This window comes from Mobula hypostoma, chromosome 24, assembly GCF_963921235.1.
Source record: "Mobula hypostoma chromosome 24, sMobHyp1.1, whole genome shotgun sequence".
NCBI classification, from domain to species: Eukaryota; Metazoa; Chordata; class Chondrichthyes; order Myliobatiformes; family Myliobatidae; genus Mobula; species Mobula hypostoma.
In genome coordinates, this window is record NC_086120.1 from 14231705 (window position 1) to 14254774 (window position 23070).

Consider the following 23070-nt stretch of genomic DNA (forward strand, 5'->3'; position numbering starts at 1 on the left):
TTAATATTCGACATATGAAATTTTGGTTACTTGACCGGGACATACTATCTATTCCTAAATGGGTAGCATTGGAATTACAATCTGTTCAGGGTTATACACTTGGTTCTATTTTAGGTTCCTCTCTTCCTTTTGATTCGAAACGCCTTAAGCAGGTCTCTAACCCGATAGTTAAATATGCTTTGCGCATTTGGTTTCAATTCAGAAAATTTTTTGATCTTAATCAATTCGGGTTAGCGATTCCTATTTTAGGTAACATATTTTTTCCTCCCTCTTTTACGGATCGCGCTTTTCAAACTTGGAAGACTAAGGGTATTTTACGGTTTTTGGATTTATTTTTAGATGGTTCCCTTATGTCTTTTGAACAATTATCTAATAAATATAACTTATCAAGAATACATTTTTTTAGATATTTACAAGTTAGAAATTTCCTAAGTACTATACTTTCTTCCTTTCCAATGCTTCCTCCTATATATATTTTAGATTCGATAATTAACCTTAATCCATGTCAGAAAGGTGCATCGGCTATGATTTATAATATTATTATGAAACTTAGGAAAGCTCCATTTGATAAGATTAGGGTAGATTGGGAACAGGAATTGGGGCTTACCATTTCTGTGGATGATTGGGGGCAGATTTTACAATTAGTTAATACTTCCTCTATTTGTGCTAAACATTCCCTAATTCAATTTAAAGTGGTTCATAGAGCACATATGTCCAAAGATAAGTTAGCGCGTTTTTACTCGCATATTAATCCTTTCTGTGATAGATGTTCGGGGCAGATAGCCTCTTTAACTCATATGTTTTGGTCTTGCCCTACTTTGGAAACTTTTTGGAGAGATATTTTCAATATTATTTCTAAGGTATTAAATATAGATATCTCTCCTCACCCTATTACTGCTATCTTTGGACTACCTAAAATTTCTAGTAATCTTTCCCCTTCAGCCCGTAGAATGATTGCATTTCTTACTTTAATGGCGAAAAGATGTATTTTACAACATTGGAAAGAGCTTAATGCTCCAACTACCTTTTTTTGGTTTTCTCAGACGATTTTATGTTTGAATCTGGAGAAAATTAGAAGTAATCTTTATGATTCTTCATTTAAATTTGAACAGATTTGGGGACCTTTTATTCGATATTTTCATTTAATGTAATATTTACCCTTCTTGTTTTTTTTTTCACTGTTTTAATGGAGGTCGGGATTGAGGACGTGATTTTAAGTTTAACTCTGTTTGGTTTCAAGTTAGCCCATTGCTTTGCTTTGCTTTTAGTTAGTTGCACGGTGGGTTTTTTTTTTGGGGTTTTTTTTTCTTTTTTTTTTCCATTGATATATATAAAATCTAGTATACTATTATGTTATCTTGCTTTCTTATGCTTAAATTACATTGTTTGTAGTATTTTCTTTTTGGTATTGTTATCTTTTGGAATTTTATTATACTTTAACATTGTATTAATGTTTATATGGCTTACCTTTTTTGTATACTTACTCAATAAAAAGATTTAAAAAGAAAGAAAGAAAGAAAGAGTCACCTGGATGGTATGTTGCTTCCCAGGTGCCAGGGTCAGAGACATCTCGGATCAGATCCATGACATTCTTAAATGGAGGGTAAGCAGCCTGAAGTCTTCATACATATTGGCACCAATGACATAGGTAGGAAAGGTGAGGAGGCCCTGAAGGGAGAATTTAGGGAACTAGGTAGAAAGCTGAAATGAATGACCTGCAGAGTAGTAATCTCTGGATTGCTGCCTATGCCACGCACTGGTGAGGATAAGAATAGGATGATTTGGCAGATGAATGTGTGACTACAAAACGGGTGTAGGGAGCAGGGTTTCAGATTTCTGGATCATTGGGATCTCTTCTGGGGAAGGGATAACTTGTGCAAAAGGACTGGGCTACACCTGAACCCAAGGGGGACCGACAGGTATGCTAGAGTTGTTGGGGATGGTTTAAATTAAGTTGGCAGGGGGATGGGAACCAGAGTGATAGGGCTGAGGATAGGGTTGCTAGTGTGCAAGCAGAGGCAGTGCATAGTGAGACTGCCAGGAAGGACAGCCAGATCACAGGGCAAAATTGCAGTCAACAGGATGAGTTGCAGTGTAAAAGGGCAACAAAATCAATAAGGGTTACAGATACAGGACTGAAGGTGTTATATTTGAATGCACGTAGTATATGGAATAAAAGAGATGATATTGCAGTACAGTTATGTCGTGGGCATCACTGAATCAAGGCTAAAAGAAGATTATAGCTGGGAACTTAACATCCAAGGATAAACGAGGAAATCTGCAGATGCTGGAATTTCAAGCAACACACATAAAAAATTGCTGGTGAACACAGCAGGCCAGGCAGCATCTATAGGAAGAGGTACAGTCGACGTTTCTCGCCGAGATCTTTCGTCAGGACTAACCTGTGCAAAAGGAGAGATAGTAAGAGATTTGAAAGATTTCAAATCTCCTACTATCTCTTCTTTCAGTTAGTCCTGACGAAGGGTCTCAGCCCGAAACGTCGACTGTACCTCTTCCTATAGATGCTGCCTGGCCTGCTGTGTTCACCAGCAACTTTTATGTGTTGATCCAAGGATACACATTGTATTGAAAGGACAAGCAGGTAGGTAGAGAGGGTGGCATAGCTTTGTTGATAAAAAATGAACTCAAATCCTAAGAAAGAAGTGTCATAGGATGAGAAGATGTCGAATCATGCTGATAGAGGTAAGAAACTGCAAAGGTGAAAAAACACTGATGGGAATTACGTACAGATCTCCGAACAGTCACCAGGATGTGGACTACAAATTACAATGGGAGTTAGAAAAGGAATGTCAAAAGGAAAATGTTATGGGGGATTTCAATATGTAGTTAGATTAAGAAAGTCAGGTTGGTGCTGGATTCCAAGACAGAACATTTGTAGAATGCCTACAAGATGGCTCTTTAGAGCAGCTTATGTTTCAGCCCACTATTCCAGATTGAGTGTTGAGTAATGAACCGGATTTGATTAGAGAGCAGAAGGTAAAGGAAACCTTAGGAGTCTGTGATCATAATATGATAGAATGACCCTGAAATTTGAGAGGGAGAAGCCAAAGTCAGATGTAACAGTATTACAGAGGAGTAAATGAAATTAGATGCATGAAAGAGGAGCTGGCCAAAGTTGATTGGACGAGGACACTATTAGGGATGACGGCAGAACAGCAATGGCTGGAGATTCCAGGGGGAATTCGGAAGGTGCAAAATGGATGCATTCCAAAGCAGGAGAAGTATTGCTAAGGCAGGATGATGCAACCGTGGCTGACAAGGGAAGTCAAATCCAGCATAAAAGCAAAAGATAGGGCATATAATAGAGCAAAAATTAGTGGAAAGTTAAAAGGTTAGGAAACTTTTAAAAACCTACTGAAAACAACTAAAAAAAGCCATAAGGGGGGAAAAGATAAAGTATGAAGGTAAGCTAGCCAACAATTAAAAGCCACATTTTTTCAGATATGTGAAGAGTAAAAGAGAGATGAGGATAGATATTGGACTGCTGGAAAATTATGCTGGAGAGGTAGTAACGGAGAAAAAGGAAATGGCAGATGAATTGAATAAGTATTTTGCACCAGTCTTCACTGTGGAAGATACTAGCGGTATGCCGGAGGTTCAGGAGTGTCGGGGCAGAACCGAGTGCTGTTGCTATTAGTAGAGTTGGGAAACAGAAAGGTTTAATGATAGATAAATCACATGGACCAGATGCTCTACCCACCAGGGTTCTGAAAGAGGTAACTGAAGAGATTGTGGAGGCATTAGTAACAACCTTTCAAGAACCACTAGATTCTGGAATGATATTACAGGAAAGCTACTAGCATGTGTAGAGCATTGGCTGATTGTCAGGTGGCAAAGAGTGGGAATAAAGGGAGTCTTTTCTGATTGGCTGCCAGTAACTGATAGTGGTCCACAGGGGTTTGTGTTGGAACCACTTTTTTATGTTGTATGTCAATAATTTGGATGATGTAATTGATGGCTTTGTGGCTAAGTATGCAGATAATATGAAGGTAGGTGGAGGAGCAGGTAGTATTGAGGAAGCAGGGAGGCTGTGGAAGGACTTAGACAGATTAGGAGAATGAGCGAAGAAAATTCGCAAATGGAATACAGTGTTGGGAAGCGTATGGTCATACACTGTGATAGAAAGAATAAAAGAATAGACTATTTTCTAAACAGGGAGAAGGTGCAAAGGGACTTAGGAGTCCTTGTGCAGGATTCCTTAAAGGTTAATTTGCAGGTTGAGTTTGTGGCAAGGAAGGCAAATGCAATGTTAGCATTCATTTCTGTAGGACTATAAAAGCAAGGATGTAATGCTAAGGCTTTGTAAGGCACTGGTGAGTCCTTGCTTGGAGTATTATGAGCAGTTTTGGGCCCCTTAATTGAGAAAAAATGTGCTGACATTGGAGAAGGTTCAGAGGAGGTTCACGAGAATAACTCTGGGAATGAAAGACTTATCATATGAAAAGCGATTGACAGCTCTGGGCCTTTACGCACTGGAACTTAGAAGAATAGGGGGGATCTCATTGAAATCTATCAAATGTTGAAAGGCCTAGATAGAGTGGATGTGAAGAGGATGTTTCCTATGGTGGGGGAGTCTAGGACCAGAGAACATCCATTTAGATGCAAAGGAACTTTTTTAGCCAGAGGACAGCTAGTCCATGGAACTTTTTAGCACAGGTGGCCAGATAATTGGGTGTATTTAAGATGGAGATTGATAGGTTTTTGATTAGTCAGGGCATGAAGGGGTATAATGAGAAGGCAGGAGATTTGGGTTGAGAGGAAAATGGATCAGCCATGATGAAATGGCAGAGCAGACTTGATGGGCCAAATGGCCTCATGCTGCTCCTATGTCTTATGATCTTATGGTTATTTCAACTTAATTCTGCCTAAAAACTCTCATGGCCTACGTTTGAGGAAACTGTCTGACAGCTGTTACGTACCCCGTAACCGGGTTGCCAAACCAGCAGGAATGGACCACTCAGTTGGAGTCTGGATTACTGGAACTAAGAAAGTTTTATTAAAGGAATAAGCAATACAGTACTCTAATCGTAAGGATATAAATGCAACAGGTTAGCAATGAATAAACACACATGTACACAGAACTAGGATAATAGGGTCAATCAGCTCTATCGCAGTCTAGGGGTAAAATGTTCAATCACAAGTGACAGAGTTCAGTTTAGTTCAGTTCGCAGTAATCGCCGTCGTGCCGTTGGAGAGAGAGAGAGAGAATGCTGATATTCAAATCGGATTCAACAGACCTTTGATATTCCTCGCAGTTAGCTTTTGGGCGAGCCCTTTGTAATGTCTTCTGAGGTCACCGACTGAGACCCCTCCATTTCCAGACACGATCATTCTTCAGCGGTGAACCTGGCACCCAGGCAAGGGCGGACACACACCAGGTTCCCGGCGACCGTATCCTTCCATCCTGTGCGCCTATGGCTGGTCCCGCGATCAGACCTCCAAAACTCCCACCAACTTGTGGGGGCGCACCGCTTCCAGGGTCTCATTACCTCGTGGTGTCGTGTGTGGTGTCTCAGCGAACCTGCCCCTTTTTATCCCCCTGCTGGGGTATCACCTGTCCATCACACTTCAAACAGTTCAGGGTTCAAAAGGAGCCGATCTTGACAATACTCAGACCGGTGTCTCCTTCCGTTAAACTCTCTCGTCTCTTCATTAACATTTCCAAATGCTGCTCCATTGTCTTACTTATCTCTCTCTCCTGAAGACAGGTGGCAGATCAACTGTTGATCCCACTGGTGCCAGCACAGGACAGTTAACATCTTAGTCTATGTGTACTTTTGTAACCCTCTTTCGTCACACAGCTAACAGGTAGTTTTGGAGAGCAGTCATCCCTCTTCAGTGTTCACTGCCATTGCCTAAAACCCGTTAACAGACATCCCACCCTGCAAAAACTCATTTCAGGGAGGCAGCACCATCAATTTGCGGGAGACTCCCTGAACTTCCGGGAGAGGTAGAATGTCTGTAATAGAGTAGCTCCTTAGCAGCTAGCCAGCTAGTTTAAATAACGTTAGCTATGCTAATGAATGAATGACACCTGTTAAACCCACCTCAACATGTCTTTTACAGTCTTAACCCCCCATGGCAATAGAAAAGTCACTGTTGCAAACAATGCAGTAATCAACACTGTCATTATTTTTTACCCCTATGAGGCAGGGGTACACTTCAGGGTAGTCTGGGGTGACGTACGTTTTATATTTTCTTTTTTTGGAACACTCTGCAATGCTCTCTCTCTCTCTCTCTCTCTCACTCTGTCTCTCTCTCTCTCTCTCTCACTCTCGCGCACTCTCTCGCTCTCTCTCACACTCTCTCTTGCTCTCTCTCTCGTGCTCTCTCACTTGCTCGCTCTCAAAAAGATTGATTTCCGGGATATTGTATATAATTTGCGGGCATCAGGGAGCCACTATTAATATGCGGGAGACTCCCGGAACCTCCGGGAGAGGTGGGATGTCTGCGTTAAACACAACACCAATGACTTCATCACATATGCCAGTGTCGTCAGTCATGAATGTGAAAAGTTCAAACTGAATAACATGACTGAATCACAGTGCAAATATCAGAATTTTATTTGCTGACTTCAGGCACCTAGTGAGGTAGACATTTACAAATGGCTCCTGGCCAGACTGGAGCAAGACTCTGATATAGCCTTACAAGCTGTCAACCAAGAAAGTCAGTGTTTGATCAACTTCAAACATGATTCCAACCTGGTGGAACAGAACCATGTCAATGGAGTTTCCAATGCCCTGACATCAATAGTTAGCAGGTCTTCAATCAGCCAAGCACAGCTTGTTGGAACTGTGGTACATGAAATCATAGAAGAAACTGCCAATACGAGAACCACCTTCACAACAAATGCCAACACCATGGTCACAAAGAAGGATTTTGCCATCCTTCACTGTATTCTAGGCCAGCGAAACAGAAGAACAAGATGTTTCCAAATCCCTCAAAGTCTACAAGGAATTTAAATGCCACATTCAAAGTTGACTTCACCCCCAGGAGAAGGTACGTCAACATATTTATCAGCAATCAGTTGGTGAAGCTATAACTTGATACTGCACCAGACATCACCATTACCTGCAAACACACATGGTGGACACTTGGGCTCCCTCCAGTCAAATCTAGCCATCACTCCGCCTGCAGTGCATTGGGTGGAACCCTCCAGCTGATTGGTGAACTGCACTGCATAGAGAAGCCGAACAGCGTGTATTACCTAACAGACCAGCTAGATCGGAACATCCTTGGTATTGACTGTCTGGGCAAACTTGATCTCTGGAATATTTCTCTGGATGAGATCTGTATGATGACATTGGCTGTTCAGATCATGTCAGTCGACACCATACCACCATCAGTATGTGAGACCATACAACAGCACCTGCAACAGCGTTATGCAGCAGTGTTTCAAGAAGGTTTAGGTTGCTGCTCCAAACTGCAAGCAGAACTCCATCTCCGTCCAGAGACAAAACCAGAGCTCTGTCCCAAAAGATTGGTACCATATGCTGCCTTATCAATCATGGAGCCAGAGATAGATTGCCTGCAACAAGCAGCTCCAATAACCATTATCAAGAAAGCCAATGACACAGTGAGGCTGAGTGCAGAGTTCTCAATTGGCCTCATTGCAGCTCTGGAGAAACACAGGTACCCATTACCAGTACCAGCAGATCTTTTTGTAATATTGAACGGTGGTTGCTACTTTGCAAAGTTGGACTTGACTGAAGCCTACCTCCAGGTAGAAGTGGTGGAAAATTCACTGGAGCTTCTCACCATTACAACACGTAACGGGGTTATTTCCCTTCTTCTGTCTGCCTTTCAGTGTAAAGGTAGCTCCTTCAATTTTCCATTTGCTTATGGACACCATCCATGATGGTGTTACCGCTTACTTTGACCAGGTTTTGAACAGACTACAAGACTTTGGATTGCAACTTCAGGCAGAAAAATGCAACCTCCTGATGTTTTCAATCGAGAATCTGAGATACATCATAGATGAGCACGGTCATCACCAAATTCCAAAAACATCACTGCTATCTAAAAGATGCCCACACCATCGGAGGTCAGAACTTTATGATTTTTTTTAACATGATTAATCATTATTCAGCATTTGCCCCAGCAATGCAGCAGCTGAGGGAGCCATTCAATGCTCTGCTCAACAAGGATGTTACGTGGACATCATCCAAACAATATCGAGGAGCTTTAGATCAGGTAAAGAATTTGCTGTCAACAGATCTTCTCTTAATGCATTTCAATCCTGAGTTGCTAATTGTCACGAAAGATGCATCCAACTATGAGATGGGAGCTTTCATATCCCATATCTTCCCTAATGGTTCCAAAAGAAGCTGTCATGCATGCAGCTAGATCACTGACTGTGGCAGAAAGGAACAATGGACAAATCGAGAAGGAAGCCTTGGGAATCATCTTTGTGCGAAGAAATTCTGCAAGATGCTTTATAGCAGATGCTTCACTCTCCTTACTGATCACAAGCCACTGTTGTCCACCTTCGGATCTAAGAAAGGCAACCTAGTCTATACAGCTAACCATTTACAAGGCTGGGCAACAATGGTATTGGCCTACGATTTTGAAATCAAGTACAAAACAACCAGAACTTGGTCAGGTAGATCTCCTCTCCAGACTTATGAATCAGCAGGTTTCCGAAAACAAAGATGCGGTGGATTCCAAAGTCCGCCGGGATGTAGGGGATGCTGTGGAAGGTCTTCCGATCACAGTTCACAAGATCAGAGCAGAAACAGTTGTAGATCTACTACTTCAAGTGATTCTCCAGATATCTCGTTGATGGACGCCCAGTCACGGTTGAGGAAGATCCTGTACCAGTTCACTGATGTCATACATTGCTCTCAACTGTGGACTCCTGCCCAATGTTTGGAGACAGAATAGTGATTCCACAAACACTTCAACCAAAAGTACTGAAGCAAATCCACTGTGGTCACCCAGGCATCAATTGAATGAAAGCCCCGGCAAGAAGCTTTGTGTACTGACTGGACACAGGCAAAGATATCACACCCATATGTAAACTGTGTACTCAATGCTCTATGTCAGCAAAGAATCCAAATAGAGACAATCAACAACCTTGGCCCCAGGCTACCAGACCTTGGAATTGACTACACTGGCCCAATCAATGGGTGTACCGAGCTTGTCCTGGTTGGCACCTGTTCCAAATGGCCAGAAGTATCATCTGCGAAGTCCTGCATTGATATCCTGGATCATAACAGTCAGAACCATCTTCCATTGTGCAAGGTATGACTCTAACCGTTTTCCATTGATCTCCATTGATTTCAGTTTTACCAGGACTCCTTGATTCCACATTCAAGTACATACAACTTTGATGTGAAAGACAATCCTCTCATCATGCTACTAGAACTCAACTCATTGGTCCATGTCTGAATTTAGTGCTAAGGTCAGTGCTAAACAGTACATTCAGTTTTATTCTCCATCTACTTCAATGCAGCGGTAATAATGTGCCTGAACAGTTTGCTCAGCCATTCCAGCGAGCAAGCCAGCACATTATACAACTGATTAGTGAGCTGTGACTGGGAGCGGAAGCCTTGGTTAATTCCATCTTTTGTCAATGCTAGATCAGTAACGTAGCATTTTTTCAAGGGCTTGTGGGGGTCATTGGCATGGCCAGCTTTGATTGTCCATCCCTAATTCTCTTGTGAAGGCACTGCCGAACGGTCTTCCTGAACTGCTGCAGTCCTCCAAGTGATGGTGCTCCACCCAGTGATGAAGAAGGAACAGTGATATAATTCTGCGTCAAGATAGAGTCAGAGACTCATCAGCAGGTAGCACGTAGCACAGTACAGCACAGGCACAGGCTCTTCAGCTCACATTGTTGTGCCGAACTAATTAAATTAGCAATTACATGGCTCACTAAACTTAGAACATAGAACAGTACAGCACAGATACAGCATAGAAACCAGCCCTTCAGCCAACAAGTCTATGCTGACTATTAACTACCCAATTACATTAATTCTACATTAATCCCTTTATTATCCAGATTCAAATGATCATTTCATTAACTTCCCCACTCTAGGCAATTTGCAGTGGCCAATTAACCCACCAATCCACATTTCTTTGGGACACCCACACTGAGCATGTGCAGACTCCACACAGGCACCCAAAGTCATGACTGAACCGTCTTCTCTGGTGTTTCTGAGGCAGTGGCTTTACTCACTGGGACACCTGATGACTCAGAGGCAAACCTCCAGGTGATGGCGGTTCATGTTTCTTGTCAGTAAGTGGATTCCGTAGCTGACACACATTCCAGCCAGTGGCTGAATTCAGCACTGACTGGGTCATCAAATTTGGGAACTTCAAACAGTCCCGGCTCATTGACATATTCACTTAATGCCTTTTCATATCAGAATGTCACCCTGAGCCCAGAGGTTGGAGTACATGTGATCTACCACCAGTAATCAATTCTCAGCAGCAGCCCTCACTTCCAATCTGAGGTTCAGCAACCCAAATGTTTCCAAGCTAGGGGAACGTAATACTGTGTATTTAACGACCATAAGCCCAAGAACACAGGAAAACAGGGGCAGGAGCAGGCCACCTGGCCCCTCATGCCTGCCCTGCCATTTAATGTGATCTGCCCCAGGCCTCCATTGCCCTTCTCCAGTTACACATAACCTTCAATTCCTCAAGCTCACAGATACTTCACCATCTCTATATTGAAGGTAACAAATGACGTGTCCTCCAACACTCTCAGGAGTGGAGAGTCCCTGAGATCCATGCCACACGGTAGTCCTACTCAACGTTTATAGTTTGTGAGCGCAGGAATGGGAAATGGGGGAGAACAAGAGTGTTGGCATTAGTGTTGCAGAGAAAGGAAATCTCCCCAAAATGGGCATAGCATCTTGACCTTTGACCCACGCTGGTACTTCACTGCAATGGAGGAGTCCTACATTGTCAATGGTGTATGTCACGACTACCATTTGTCAGCTGGATGCATAAGATCCTAGTGCATTACTTCAAAGCAGAAGAATAAAGATCTCCTGAGGCCATGAATAATTTTTATCCCTTAGCTGAAACAACTACAGTCGGATTAGCTGCTGAGTTAACTCATTGATGTTTGTGTCATATTCGCCCGTCATTTTCTTTCTTCGCTTGAACACTATTGCTACACTTCAAAAATAATTAATTGAAGTACCTGAAAAGTGCTTTGGGACATTAAAATGCTGCATAATTACAAGCATTCCCTTTCTTTCTGTAAGATGTTCTAATTATCTCTCCACTGTTGTGCTGACCTCATTCAAAATAAGATCAGAGAACTCCTTACTTTTGATGCAAGTACACAAATGTAAATGTATGCTTTCGGATCTGTTTCGCCTCTACCACGTTGGTTGAGTCACAGGGAGAGATAACCAGACTGAGATTAGCATTTTCCAACTCTCCCAGTCATTAGTGAAACCCACCACCACCAACCCCCCTCCCCCCCCCGGATGAAAACTGCTGTGAGCGATTAGGCTCTCTGTATTCCTGAAGGAATTAAACTTCAGTCTCAGGATGAACATTTGGTTTAAAACAAAGTCCACTTGCAACTCTGCAATCACGTAACATGAAGAATAAATCTGGATTCAAAGACGTCTCATTAGAAAAACCTATACACCCAAATTCACAAAATCTTTTGTTTCCTTATCTGATTTATTCTGTATAGTGTTAGATATTTCACTTTGGGGAGTACAGATTATTTTAAAAGGCACTATATAAATGCACGGCTATCTTTTTATCTTGCTCATTGCATTCCCTTCTTTGATATTGCCTCCAAATGCCCAATCATTCCTTGGCCGACCCAAAGAAGTGAAGACACAAGTGGATGCAGTTTCTTGTATTTCATATCAAGTGCCGTGCCTGCTCTTATCTATCTGGAAACACACCACCACTTGTTCACTTCACCCAACACCGAATGCGGTTCACTTCTCCAGAGCTCTCTACCAATTCATTTATAGAGATTTTTTTTTCAAGATTTGTGTACAGCTGACAGGACCAGCATATACAGTCCATTCCCAAAGCTCCTGAGAAGGTGGTGAGGTGCTTGAATCACAGCAGCTCTTCTAGTGAAGGCGTCCTCATCAAACTTTACAGAATTGAGAACCAGTGATAATGAAGAACCAGCAATGTAATTCCAAGTCAGGATAGTGTGTAACATAGAGTGGTGCCTTCAGGTGATGATGTTCCACTGTCAAATTACACTATTGTTTTCTTACCGTATCATTGGTTATAGGAATGGCCTGTTCTGAATGATCATGAGAAATTTCCTTGAGCCGCTTGGTTTCTGTAGTGAAGTGTCATCACTTTAGGTAGGATTTCCTGGATTTTGAAGTGCCAATTCTTGATTGGTCAGAGCATGAAGGGATATGGGGAGAAGGCAGGAGATTGGCGCCAAGAGGAAAATTGGAGCAGCCATGATGAAACGGAGGAGCAGACTCGATGGGTCAAATGGCCTAATTCTGCTCCTATATCTTATGGTCTTATGGAATTGTAAATATGCTTCAAGTTGGGGAATGTGCACAATTTAGATTTACTAGTTCCTGTTAACTTGTTCTTCTATCAGTTAGGGACCATGAGTTTGGGAAGTGTTGTCAAAGGGGCCTTGCGTATCTTCCTGCAATGAGTCTCTTCATTGATACACGTTGCAGTGATAATGTGTCAATTGTGGAGGCATCACACTTCTTTGCCTCCTCAGCTAATTATCTCAGAGAGAGCAAACAGCAACACACAGGTCAGCATATTTCTGACTTTCATGCCAACACATCGCATCATGGAAATCTAGAATGGACTGGAGGTAAGATGTGCCAGGGCACCTGACCTGCCACTTCACCACCACCAAAGAGGAGGTCAGGAATGGTTGAGTGAAGAGCTGGATACACTTCATATCTGGCCCATCACCATGCCAGCTATGGCATGGATGGAAAAGAGGACTGAGGTACGTGTTTTTCCCATATGTTGTGATTAATAATAATTATCAGTTAAATGTATTTACATAAATTTACTTCTTTAAAATAATTTATTTTTTAATTATTTAAATCAATCCAAACTGTTTTTACATGGTTGTTAACCATGATGTCATAGATTCATTGAAAAGTACAACGCAAAACCTACTCCAATCAATCTGCACCAGGACCATAGCCCTCTATACCCTTACCATTGATGTACCTATCCAATGTCTGTATAATGTTTATCCACAATTGATATAACTGAAAATCAGATAATCATTTTGTTGCTTTCTGTATTCAGATTGCCTACTTGTTTCCTGCAACACAGTGATGAGCACATCGTCTGTCCTAATGCCATGAAATTGAGGGAAATATATATCAGCAGGCCAGGCAGCATCTATAGGAAGAGGTACAGTCGACACTTCGGGCCGAGACCCTTCGTCAGGACCCTTTGTCTTCCTTTATCTTCCTCAGCAGGACAAGTGACACAAACAAAATGCTGGGGGAACTTGAGGTGGACTCAGCCTGAAATGTCAAATGTTTATTCCTCTCCATTGATGCAGCCTGATCTACTGTGTTCCTCTCATTTTATGTGTGTTGCTCAAGTTTGTTAGCATTTGCAGAATCTCCTCGTCTCTGTTGATGGACAAGTAATCTTGTTTTGTATGGCACCTTAGCACCCCCTGCTGCTGACAAATGGCAGTTCAACTCCTGTGAGCATTCAATGCACATTTATGAGAAGTTAAATCTCATTAATGACGGTAGAGAAAAATGCTCATACCTTTACATTCACATCTACTGTATTACTTCATCTCCTTATGTTCACATCTAGTGTATTACTTTAGAAGGGTATTGTATTACTAGAAGGCAGATGTAATAGCCGGTGCACGGAGCAGGATCACAGAACACCCTGTGTTGCATTTTGAAGCAACTTGTTGGTCGGGACACCAATAGAAATGTTTGCATTTTATCTGATAATACTGACATTTGTTCATCAATCTCAGGTGGAGCTGATAAAAATGTCGGATCTATATCCTTTTGTGAAAGCACCTTTAACTTGTTGAATTAAATCAGCTTCATCCTTTTGAGACATGCATTTGGAAATAGAACCTTTTGCTCAGTGATGTCATAATGCTATTTTAACAATAATTGTAAGAACATTGACAGAGACGGTGATGCAGATTGGGAAGCTGCTACCTCACAGCTCCAGCGCCCCGGGACCAGTCCTGACATCCAGTGCTGTCTGTGTGGAGTTGGCACGTTCTCCTTGTGTCCACAGGGGTTTCCTCCATGTGCTCTTGTCTCTTCCCACATCACAAAGACATACACAATAGTGGGCTAATTGGCCACTTTAAATTGGGCAAAACTGGGATAATTTTAACTACTGACTCTGTCCAGGTCTCCACAATCCTTGTGGATTTGGACATCAGCAGGATGAGAGTTGAGACAGTGACTTTGACAACAAGTAAATCAAGCCATTTGATGGGCAAGGGAAATGGATCCAAGGAACAAGGATCAGACTCAATCTCATTGACTGCTGAAGATGATAGAGAAATATTACATCAACAATACTCCTCGGGATATTTGACTGTGGGCGCCATAATGTCATAACGATTGGAACAATACTACTACTGCTCAGGATGTCGGAGTTCAGAGTTCAATTCTGACACCATCTGGAAGGAGTCAGTACCTTCTCCCCATAGAATGCATGTGCTTTCTTCAGATGCTCCAGTTTCCTCCCGCAGTCACGGTAAATTGTCCTGTGATTAGGCTATGGGTAACTCGAGGGATGCTGGGTGGCACAGCTTGAAGGCCAAAAAGGACATATTCTGTGCTCCATCTCAATGAATATCACAACTGAGCCCAATCCTGGTGGACAGAGTGAAACAGCTTCTTGAGTGAGTTCACATTAATTACATTATTTGATATAATTTTCTAGTACAGACTGGAGGATGTACCTCCCAAAGAACAGCTCCTTTACAGGCAGTTCTAAACAAAAGATATAATGGTTCTTAGATAAACAATCACAATAAGAAACAGGAAACCTGGTGATCACAATCTTGGCGATAATCACAGAAGAACGCAGCCATAGGGTAAACATCACTATACCTTCTCCATCTCTCTCAGTGAAACTAGAAGAGTCTTCATCTCTGCCCACAACTCTAACCCTATATCACAGACCTCACCATAGGCGCATAACACCACATTATTCACACATCAGGCAGTACAGTTGAAGAGTCTCACTCTGAAGTATCAACTGTCCATTTTTCTCCAAAAAGGCTACATGACCCAATGAATCCCTCTGGGGTCTTGTGTGTTGCTCCACATTCCATTATCTGCCGTCTCCTGTGACTCCAGATGGGTGTTCAAGTTGTCATCCACGGCATCAAAAGATGTTGTTTCCCAGTATTTTGAATATCTCAGATTATGTTATCTATGGATATTCAAACTTATTTCATTTCAGGTCTCTTTCCAGTCTGTGCGGTGACTTAGATGGAGTGGCTTTAGGATATCCACATCTGCCTGAGGTTACATACCTTAGGTTTCGTTGTTCTGTGAGCCAACTGTTTTTGCCTGCTTTATTTCTAAATTGCACATTGACGTACGTAGGATCCTCTGTCAAAAAAGAAAGATGCAGATAATTCTGATTCCAACAGAAGAGAGAAACAGAAAGACACAACAGGCATGTCAGCGCCTGTGGAGAGAAAAACAGATTTATCATTTCAAGTCAGCGAGGTTATGAGGCCTCTGCCATGTATCTAAGCCAAGATGGCTTAGCTCTGATAATAAAGGAGTTAAACTATCAAATCCGGTGCAGAGAAATTTAGAGCCTTTGGAGGTGGCTTGTGGGGAACAATCATAGCAAGTGGAGGTTAAAGAAACCTAAAGTCCTTCAGTCTGAAAGGCTAACTCTGTTTTTCTCTCCAAAAATGATATCTGAAAGTGCTGGAAAAAATACTACCTGTTTCCGGCACTCTCTTTTAGATCTCCAGCATCTGAAGTATTTTTTTTGATATTCATAGTGTCTAGTTCAACGTCTTTCTATGCAAACTTATTTTTAATTGTTAAGACTCTGTGAAGGGCAAAATTCTGGCAAGACTGAGTAGGGTGGGAGAGATATGTTATGGTTGCTGGCACCATTTTGGGTTGAAAGCCTGGATGATAGGAGGGGCATACCGAAGGGTTTCCACAGTTTTATCAGAAAATACAAGTAAGTTGAGAAGTGATGTATTTACAATATAATTCCAATGGATAGGGAACAAAAGGACAGGGAAAGAGAATGAGGGAAAGGAGTTTAGAGGGGCAAATTAGGACTGCCAGAACTCAAAGCTGAATGTGGAGCCCAAAGGCAAGGAATGATTGTCAATTCACATATACTGACCAGAAGCATCTCCAATGGGCTGTTTACAGCCATTTGAACAGTTTGATGGAATAACCACCCAATGTTTGATCTGAGTACCAACATCTTTAATGATGGAGCAGTCACTCAGCATCTTTAAGTCACTTTTTATAAGGCAATAGGTGTGAAATTTTTACTGTGATTATGATTTACTGTCTCACTGTGGGAAGTGCGAACAGGAAAACCACAATTATATGTAATGAGCATTTCTCTAACCTACACTGGCCTGTAGAACAGCCTCTCAAAATTCCCCTTTAGCTGCCCATGTTGCACCTTCAAAAATGTGACTCATTTTTATGATACAAATCGGTAACTTCACTTTTTATGGTAATCACTAGATCTCAAAATAATTAAAACGAGGAAGACAATTTAGATCAGAATAGTTCTTCCATCATAAATATTCCGCGGTCCTCATATTGTAGCAGCTAATTGTTTCCCAAATACATTCGAGGTAGTCTTGCTGATGAGTGCAATGGCTGTAAAACGGTGATGGAAGCTGATTCAATAATTACTTTTAAACGGAATTGGGTGAATAAATTAAGTGAAAATTTCAAGTAAGCAGATTCAGTAAGGTATAAGGTTAATAGGAGAGTTACTTAATAGGCAGAGCATAATGGCTGAGTGGGCTCTCTGATTGTATCATAATGATTCTTGAATGATCTCTTTGAAGTCATTCAGAATGAAATTGGGAGAAAGGGTTCTGCAATTACCCATATCTACTTCATTCCCTTTTTGATTATGGATATCATATCATCCCACTCCCAATCTAATAGTATTTCCCTTTTCCCTGTAACACCCTTACAAGGATTATCAGCAGCAAATAAGTCTCCTCTCTGCTTTCTGTCAGCACTGATACCATCTTTCCCTGTCAATTTACTAAGTAATTGCTTTAATATTATTACATATACCAAAGCACCGTGAAAAATGTTGCTTTTGTATGATATCCATACAGATCATTTCAAAACATAAGTAGATACATAGTGCAAAGAGAAAAGCAGTAACAGAATGCAGAACATAGTGTTACGGTTACAGGGGAAGGGCAGTCAAGGTAGATAAGTAAGGTACAAGGACTATAATGAGGTAGAAAAGAGATAAAGGGATTATCGTACAAGAGGTCTGTTCAAGAATCTTGTAACAGCAGTTTAGAAGCTTCCTTTGAGCCTGGAGCTTTTGTATCTTCCGCCTGATGGAAAGGGGGAGGAGAGAGAATGACCAGAGAGGGAGGGGCCTTTGATTAAGTTGGCTGCTTTCCTGAGACAACAGTATGTGCAGATGAGGCAATGAAGAGGTAGCTGATTTTCACGATGGACTGAGCTGTGTCTGCACATCTCAGCATTTTTCTTAAATTCAAGAGATTATGAAGATGCTGAATACAGACACACACAAAATGCTGGAGGAACTCGGCAGGTCAGGCAGCATCTATGGAGAGGAATAAACAGTGGATGTTTCGGGCCAAGACATTTCATCAGAATAGGATGCTTTCTATTAATACATTGGTGAGTGTCAACAGGGACCTCCAAGAAAATATAGCTGCTGCTGTGTTTTGCTGGCCATAATGACTGCATGATCAGATCAGGATAAGCTACTGGTGATATTTATACCAAGGAGCTCGAAGCTCTCAGCCATCTTCACCTCAGCACTTCAGTACTGACATTTTATTCATATCATCAGTATGTTTGGAGTACTTCTGTTTTAACTTACCCCAGGAATTCCTTACCTTTTTTGCGACACAGCAATCTTTTGATCAAAAACAAACTGCAAACTGACATCAGCAGTCCAATAACTGATAACAAGCCACTCAAGATCCACATTGCGACGCCTGCTTAAAGAACAGAGGTATTATTCTATGCCATCATTGGCACTGAAGTTACTGGTGTCCTTACAGTTACATGATAATAAATTGTAAAATACACAGATTTATCCCAGGGCACAAACTCATATTGACATACAAACGTTTGTACATTACTGCAGGGGTAAACCTGTGATTGTTCAGTATGAGCCTGGACCACATTGGAAAGAAATTGGTTGTTAGTCAGCATCTTTATTCAGGTGCTAAGACATTGGTTCTCGGTTCTAACTTCCAACAGCTGATTCAAAATCAATGAAATAAAACCACAATATCTATTTCCATTATTTAGTTGTTGGCTGTGAAAATAATTCATCCCTCATTTGTCATGAGACCTAAACATACCAAAACTATTAAGACATGTTGATTAGGATGTTTGATATAATCCTGATTATCAAAGAATGCAGCTGCTGAGTTTGTGCTGAATTCTGCGTGGAAGGGAAATTGTACAATGAATAATTCTGCCCTTCATGGTTAAAGATGCATAAAAGAAACATTTACGGAAAATATAGACCATCAGACCATAAGACATAGGAGCAGAATCAGGTCATTTGGTCCACAAGTCTGCTCTGCTATTTGATCATGCCTGATCCATTTCCTTCTCAATCCCACTCTCCTGCCTTCTCCCTGTAGCCTTTCATGCTCTAACACATCTAGAATCTATCAACCTCTGTCTTAAATACAGCCAGTGACCTGGTCTCCACAGTCACCTGTGGCAATGAATTCCACAGATTCACAACCCTCTGGCTAAAATAATTCCTCTCATCCCTGTTCTAATTAGACATCTGGTCCTAGACTCACCCACTGTAAGAAACATCCACTCTCTCTGGGACTTTCAATGGTCAATAGGGTTCAGTGAGATCCCTCCCACTTTTCTTCTAAATTCCAGTGAGTACGGGCCCAAAGCCATCAAACGCTCCATGTATGATAAGCCTCTCATTCCAGGAATCATTTTCATATCCATTCTTAGATAAGGGGCCCAAAACTGCTCATTATTGTTTTTATATTCTAGCCTTCTTGAAATGAATGCTAACACAACATTTGACTTCTTCATCAATGACTCAATCTTTAAGGAATCCTGCACAAGGACTCTCAAGTCTCTTTTCACCTTGTATTTTTGAATTTTCTCTCCATTTAGAAAACAGTCTACGCTTTTACTCTTTCTACCAATGTGCATGACCATACACTTCCCAACACTGTATTTCATCTGCCACTTCTTTTGCCTATTCTCCTAATCCGTCTCTAAATCCTTCTGCATCCTTCCTGCTTCCTCAATACCTTGCCCCTCCCCCGATCTTCGTATTGTCCACATACTTAGCCACAAAGTCATCAATTATATCATCCAAATAATTGACATACAACATAAAAAAAGTGGTCACAACACAGACCCCTGTGGAACAACTCCTAATACTGGCAGCCAATCAGAAAAAGCTCCCTTTATTCCCACTCTTTGCCACCTGACAATCAGCCAATGCTCTACACATGCTAGTATCTTTCCTGTAATACCATGAGCTCTTATCTTGCTAAGCAGCCTCATATGCAACATCTTGTAAAAGGCCTTCTGAAAATCCAAGTACACCACATCCACCGCTTCTCCTTTGTCTATCCTGCTTCTAATTTTGTCAAAGATTTCCAACAGACTTTTTCAGGCAAGATTTTCCCTTAAAGAAACCATGCAGACTTCAGACTATTTTATCATGTGCCTCCAAGTACCCCGAAACCTGATGCTGAACAATTGACTCTAGCATCTTCCTAACCACTGAAGTCAGGCTAACTGGTCTATAATATCCTTTCTTCTGCTTCCCTCCCTTCTTGAAAAGTGAGTATCATTTTCAATTTTCCAATCCTCCAGAACCATACCAGGATCTAGCAATTCTTTAAATTCTAATGCCTCCACAATCTCTTCAGCTACCTCTTTCAGAACCCTGGGGCATAGTCCGTTCGGTCCAGGTGGCTTACAGTGTCTTCCTTCAGACTTTTTCATTTCTCAAGCACCTTCTCCTTAGTAATAGCAACTGCACTCACATCTGCCCCTTGAACTCTCGAATTTCCAGCATACTGCGTCTCCTACAGTGGAAACTGATGCAAAACACTTATTCTTATTTACAAGACCAATGTCTGCTGCAGGATCTTCCCAGAACCAAGCAGACGGCTGTCCAAGACAGTTGCTGGCATGGACTAACTCAACACCTGCAGTGGTATGTTAAACCAATGGGTGGTCCCGAGGTCCAGGAAATTTCCCGCTGCCCCAGAGTCCAAAAGAGCATTCACCTCTCGTCCGTTCATATTCCAGGAGGTCTCTGCCCTCAGCATGACACCAAAATCTGTGAGGTTAGGGGTAGTGGCTGCTACCTTCACAGTCCTCCTGACACCAGATGATCCTGGCAGTGCTCCCGACAGCTGCAGCTTTTGGACATTCAGCCTGCAGGTGATCGCAGTAATATCAGCAATCTCAGCTCCAACACCAGAACCACTCATCAGTGGAGGTTCTTAAGTGGCCAGTTTGCATGGGTTCGACAGGATCCTGAGCAAGAGACGGGCTGGTCATGGTCGAAGATCAGGGAGTGGAACTACAATGCTTTGATGCCGGGCTTGGGCTAGCCGTCTTCATCCTCTTGGTGTAGTCCCACTTAAGCTCTGCCAGATGATTATCAAGGCGAATGGATTGGTCATTCAATACCTCTAAGTCTTCTGCTGGCTCACCCAAGGCAAGGGTATCCTGCAGATCGTCTCGGAGTCCATGGCGATATTGAGTGACCAAGGTCTTCCTGTTCCAGCCACTCTCTTGGGCCAGGGTCCAAAATTCGATCGCGAATCCGGATGCTGACCATCGACCCTGTCGAAACTTCAAAAGATGGTCTGAGCCTCAGTTGGCTCCAGCAGGGCGATGAAGCACTTTTCTCACGGCAGCCACGAATTCCTTCAAACCCGAGCAAACCTCCAACCTTTATTCCCAATGCACAGTGGCCCAGGCCAGGGGTCTTCCAATCAGAAGAGAGATAATGCAGGTCACCTTTGCACTCTCCTAGGGGAACTGGGATGGCTGGAGTTCCAACACTAATGATCATTGAATGAGGAAATCATGGCAAGAGCCCAGTCACCAATGAATCTCTCCAGGGCTGGCTCTGTAGTAGGACTGACTGGCTCTCTGGAGCAACTCTGCCTTCCTCCTTGCAAAAGTTGGCCAATGGCTACCTGGAGGTTGTGTATCTCCAGGCTCTGTCTGTAAATACTTCCACCATGGCTGGTCACAGACTCTGATATACAGCTGGGCCCATACTGGCTTAATCGTACCGTGACAAGAATCCTTCAGCAGAAAGGTTTGGACTCAAATGCTGAAGTATACGAAGCAAGGATCAAGACATGGTTTCAAACTGGATTGAGATCTGAGCACAAAACAAACACTGGATGGTATCACTAGTAGGGCTTACGATTGAGCACCAAACTTCAGTTCAGGTGCTCTTTAAATACTCAATTCTTGGCGCACAGAATATGATTCCCAATTAGCAGGACGGTCCTGAATTCTTAAAGGGACCACACAGCAAGCCATATTCCAGAGAATTGGAACGCCTAAACCTTGAATGCTTGCACAGTTAGGTGTGTGTCATAACACCTTCCTCAGAAGAGATCCCAATATAACTATGTCCTGCCCCATACAATGAAAGAACTGTGATTAAATTTAAGGGCTACCATGTTATAGATGTCTATTCACCAAGAGCTGTAAAGAGAGTCCATTTATTTAGTAGTGTCATCATGTCATAGGTCACTACAGCACAGAAACAGGCACTTCAGCCCATCTACTCCGTGAAGAGCTCCACCAATCTGCACCCAGACTATAGTCATCCATACTCCTCCTGTCCATGCACCTATCCAAATGTCTCTTAAATGTTGAAATCAAACCCAAATCCACCTCATCCTCTGGCAGCCTGTTCCACACTTTCACCACCCTCTGAGTGAAGAAGATCCCCCTCATGTTCCCCTTAAACATTTCAACTTGCACCTTTAACCGATGACCACTAGTTGTAATCTCACCCAACCTCAGTGGAAGCCTGCTTGCACTTACTCTATCTATACTCCTCATAATTTTGTATACCTCTATCAAATCTCTCCTCAATCTACTCAACCTTTCCCTATACCTCAGATTTTCAAGTCCTGGCAACATCCTTGTAAACTTTCTCTGCATTCTTTCAATTTTATTGATATCTTTCAAGCAGGTAGTGTAATATTATACCACACACAGTATTCCAAATTCAACCGGCAATACTTTGATTTACAAAGGTCAAATTGTCAAAAGTTCTCTTTACAACTCTATCTACTTGTGACACCACTTTCAAGGAATTATGGATCTGTAACGTGTGGGCACGTGGCCAAGTGGTTAAGGCATTGGACTAGCGACCTGAAGGTCGTGAGTTCGAGCCCCAGCCGACGGAACGTGTTGTGTCCCTGAGCAAGGCACTTAATCACACATTGCTCTGCAATGACACTGGTGCCAAGCTGTACGGGTCCTAATGCCCTTCCCTTGGACAACATTGGTGTCGTGGAGAGGGGAGACTTCAACCTTGCCCAGGCCTGTGCCCTGGAGAGTGAAGACTTTCCAGGCGCAGGTCCATGGTCTTGCAAGATTAAAGGATGCCTTTACTTTATTCCCAGATCCCTCTGTTCTACCACACTCCTCATTGTCCTACCGCCTACCAAGTAAGTCTTACCCTGGTTTATCATCCCAAAGTGTAACACCTCACACTTGTCTGCATTAAATTCCATCTGCCATTTTGCAGCCCATTTTTGCAGCTGGTCCAGATCCCACTGCAAGCTTTGATAGCTTTCTTTGCTGCTCTACTACCTCCCTAACCTTGGGGTCATTA

General features: G+C 42.3%; 1 protein-coding gene and 1 pseudogene across 1 annotated transcript in view; one reads left to right on the forward strand and one right to left on the reverse strand.

Moving 5' to 3' along the window:
* The first annotated feature begins 2681 nt into the window (after positions 1-2681).
* LOC134337183 (uncharacterized protein K02A2.6-like) lies at positions 2682-9005 on the forward strand (annotated as a pseudogene).
* A 5675-nt stretch (positions 9006-14680) lies between these two features.
* The window catches only part of LOC134337440 (uncharacterized), a 52290-nt gene continuing 43900 nt past the window's right edge, over positions 14681-23070 (reverse strand). Inside the window, exons 4-5 of the mRNA XM_063032443.1 lie at positions 18080-18184; positions 14681-15578 (exon numbers count right to left, since the gene is read on the reverse strand). Of these exons, the coding sequence (XP_062888513.1) occupies positions 15418-15578; positions 18080-18184 (266 nt within the window). The 3' untranslated portion in view covers positions 14681-15417. The remainder of the gene's footprint in view (positions 15579-18079; positions 18185-23070) is intronic.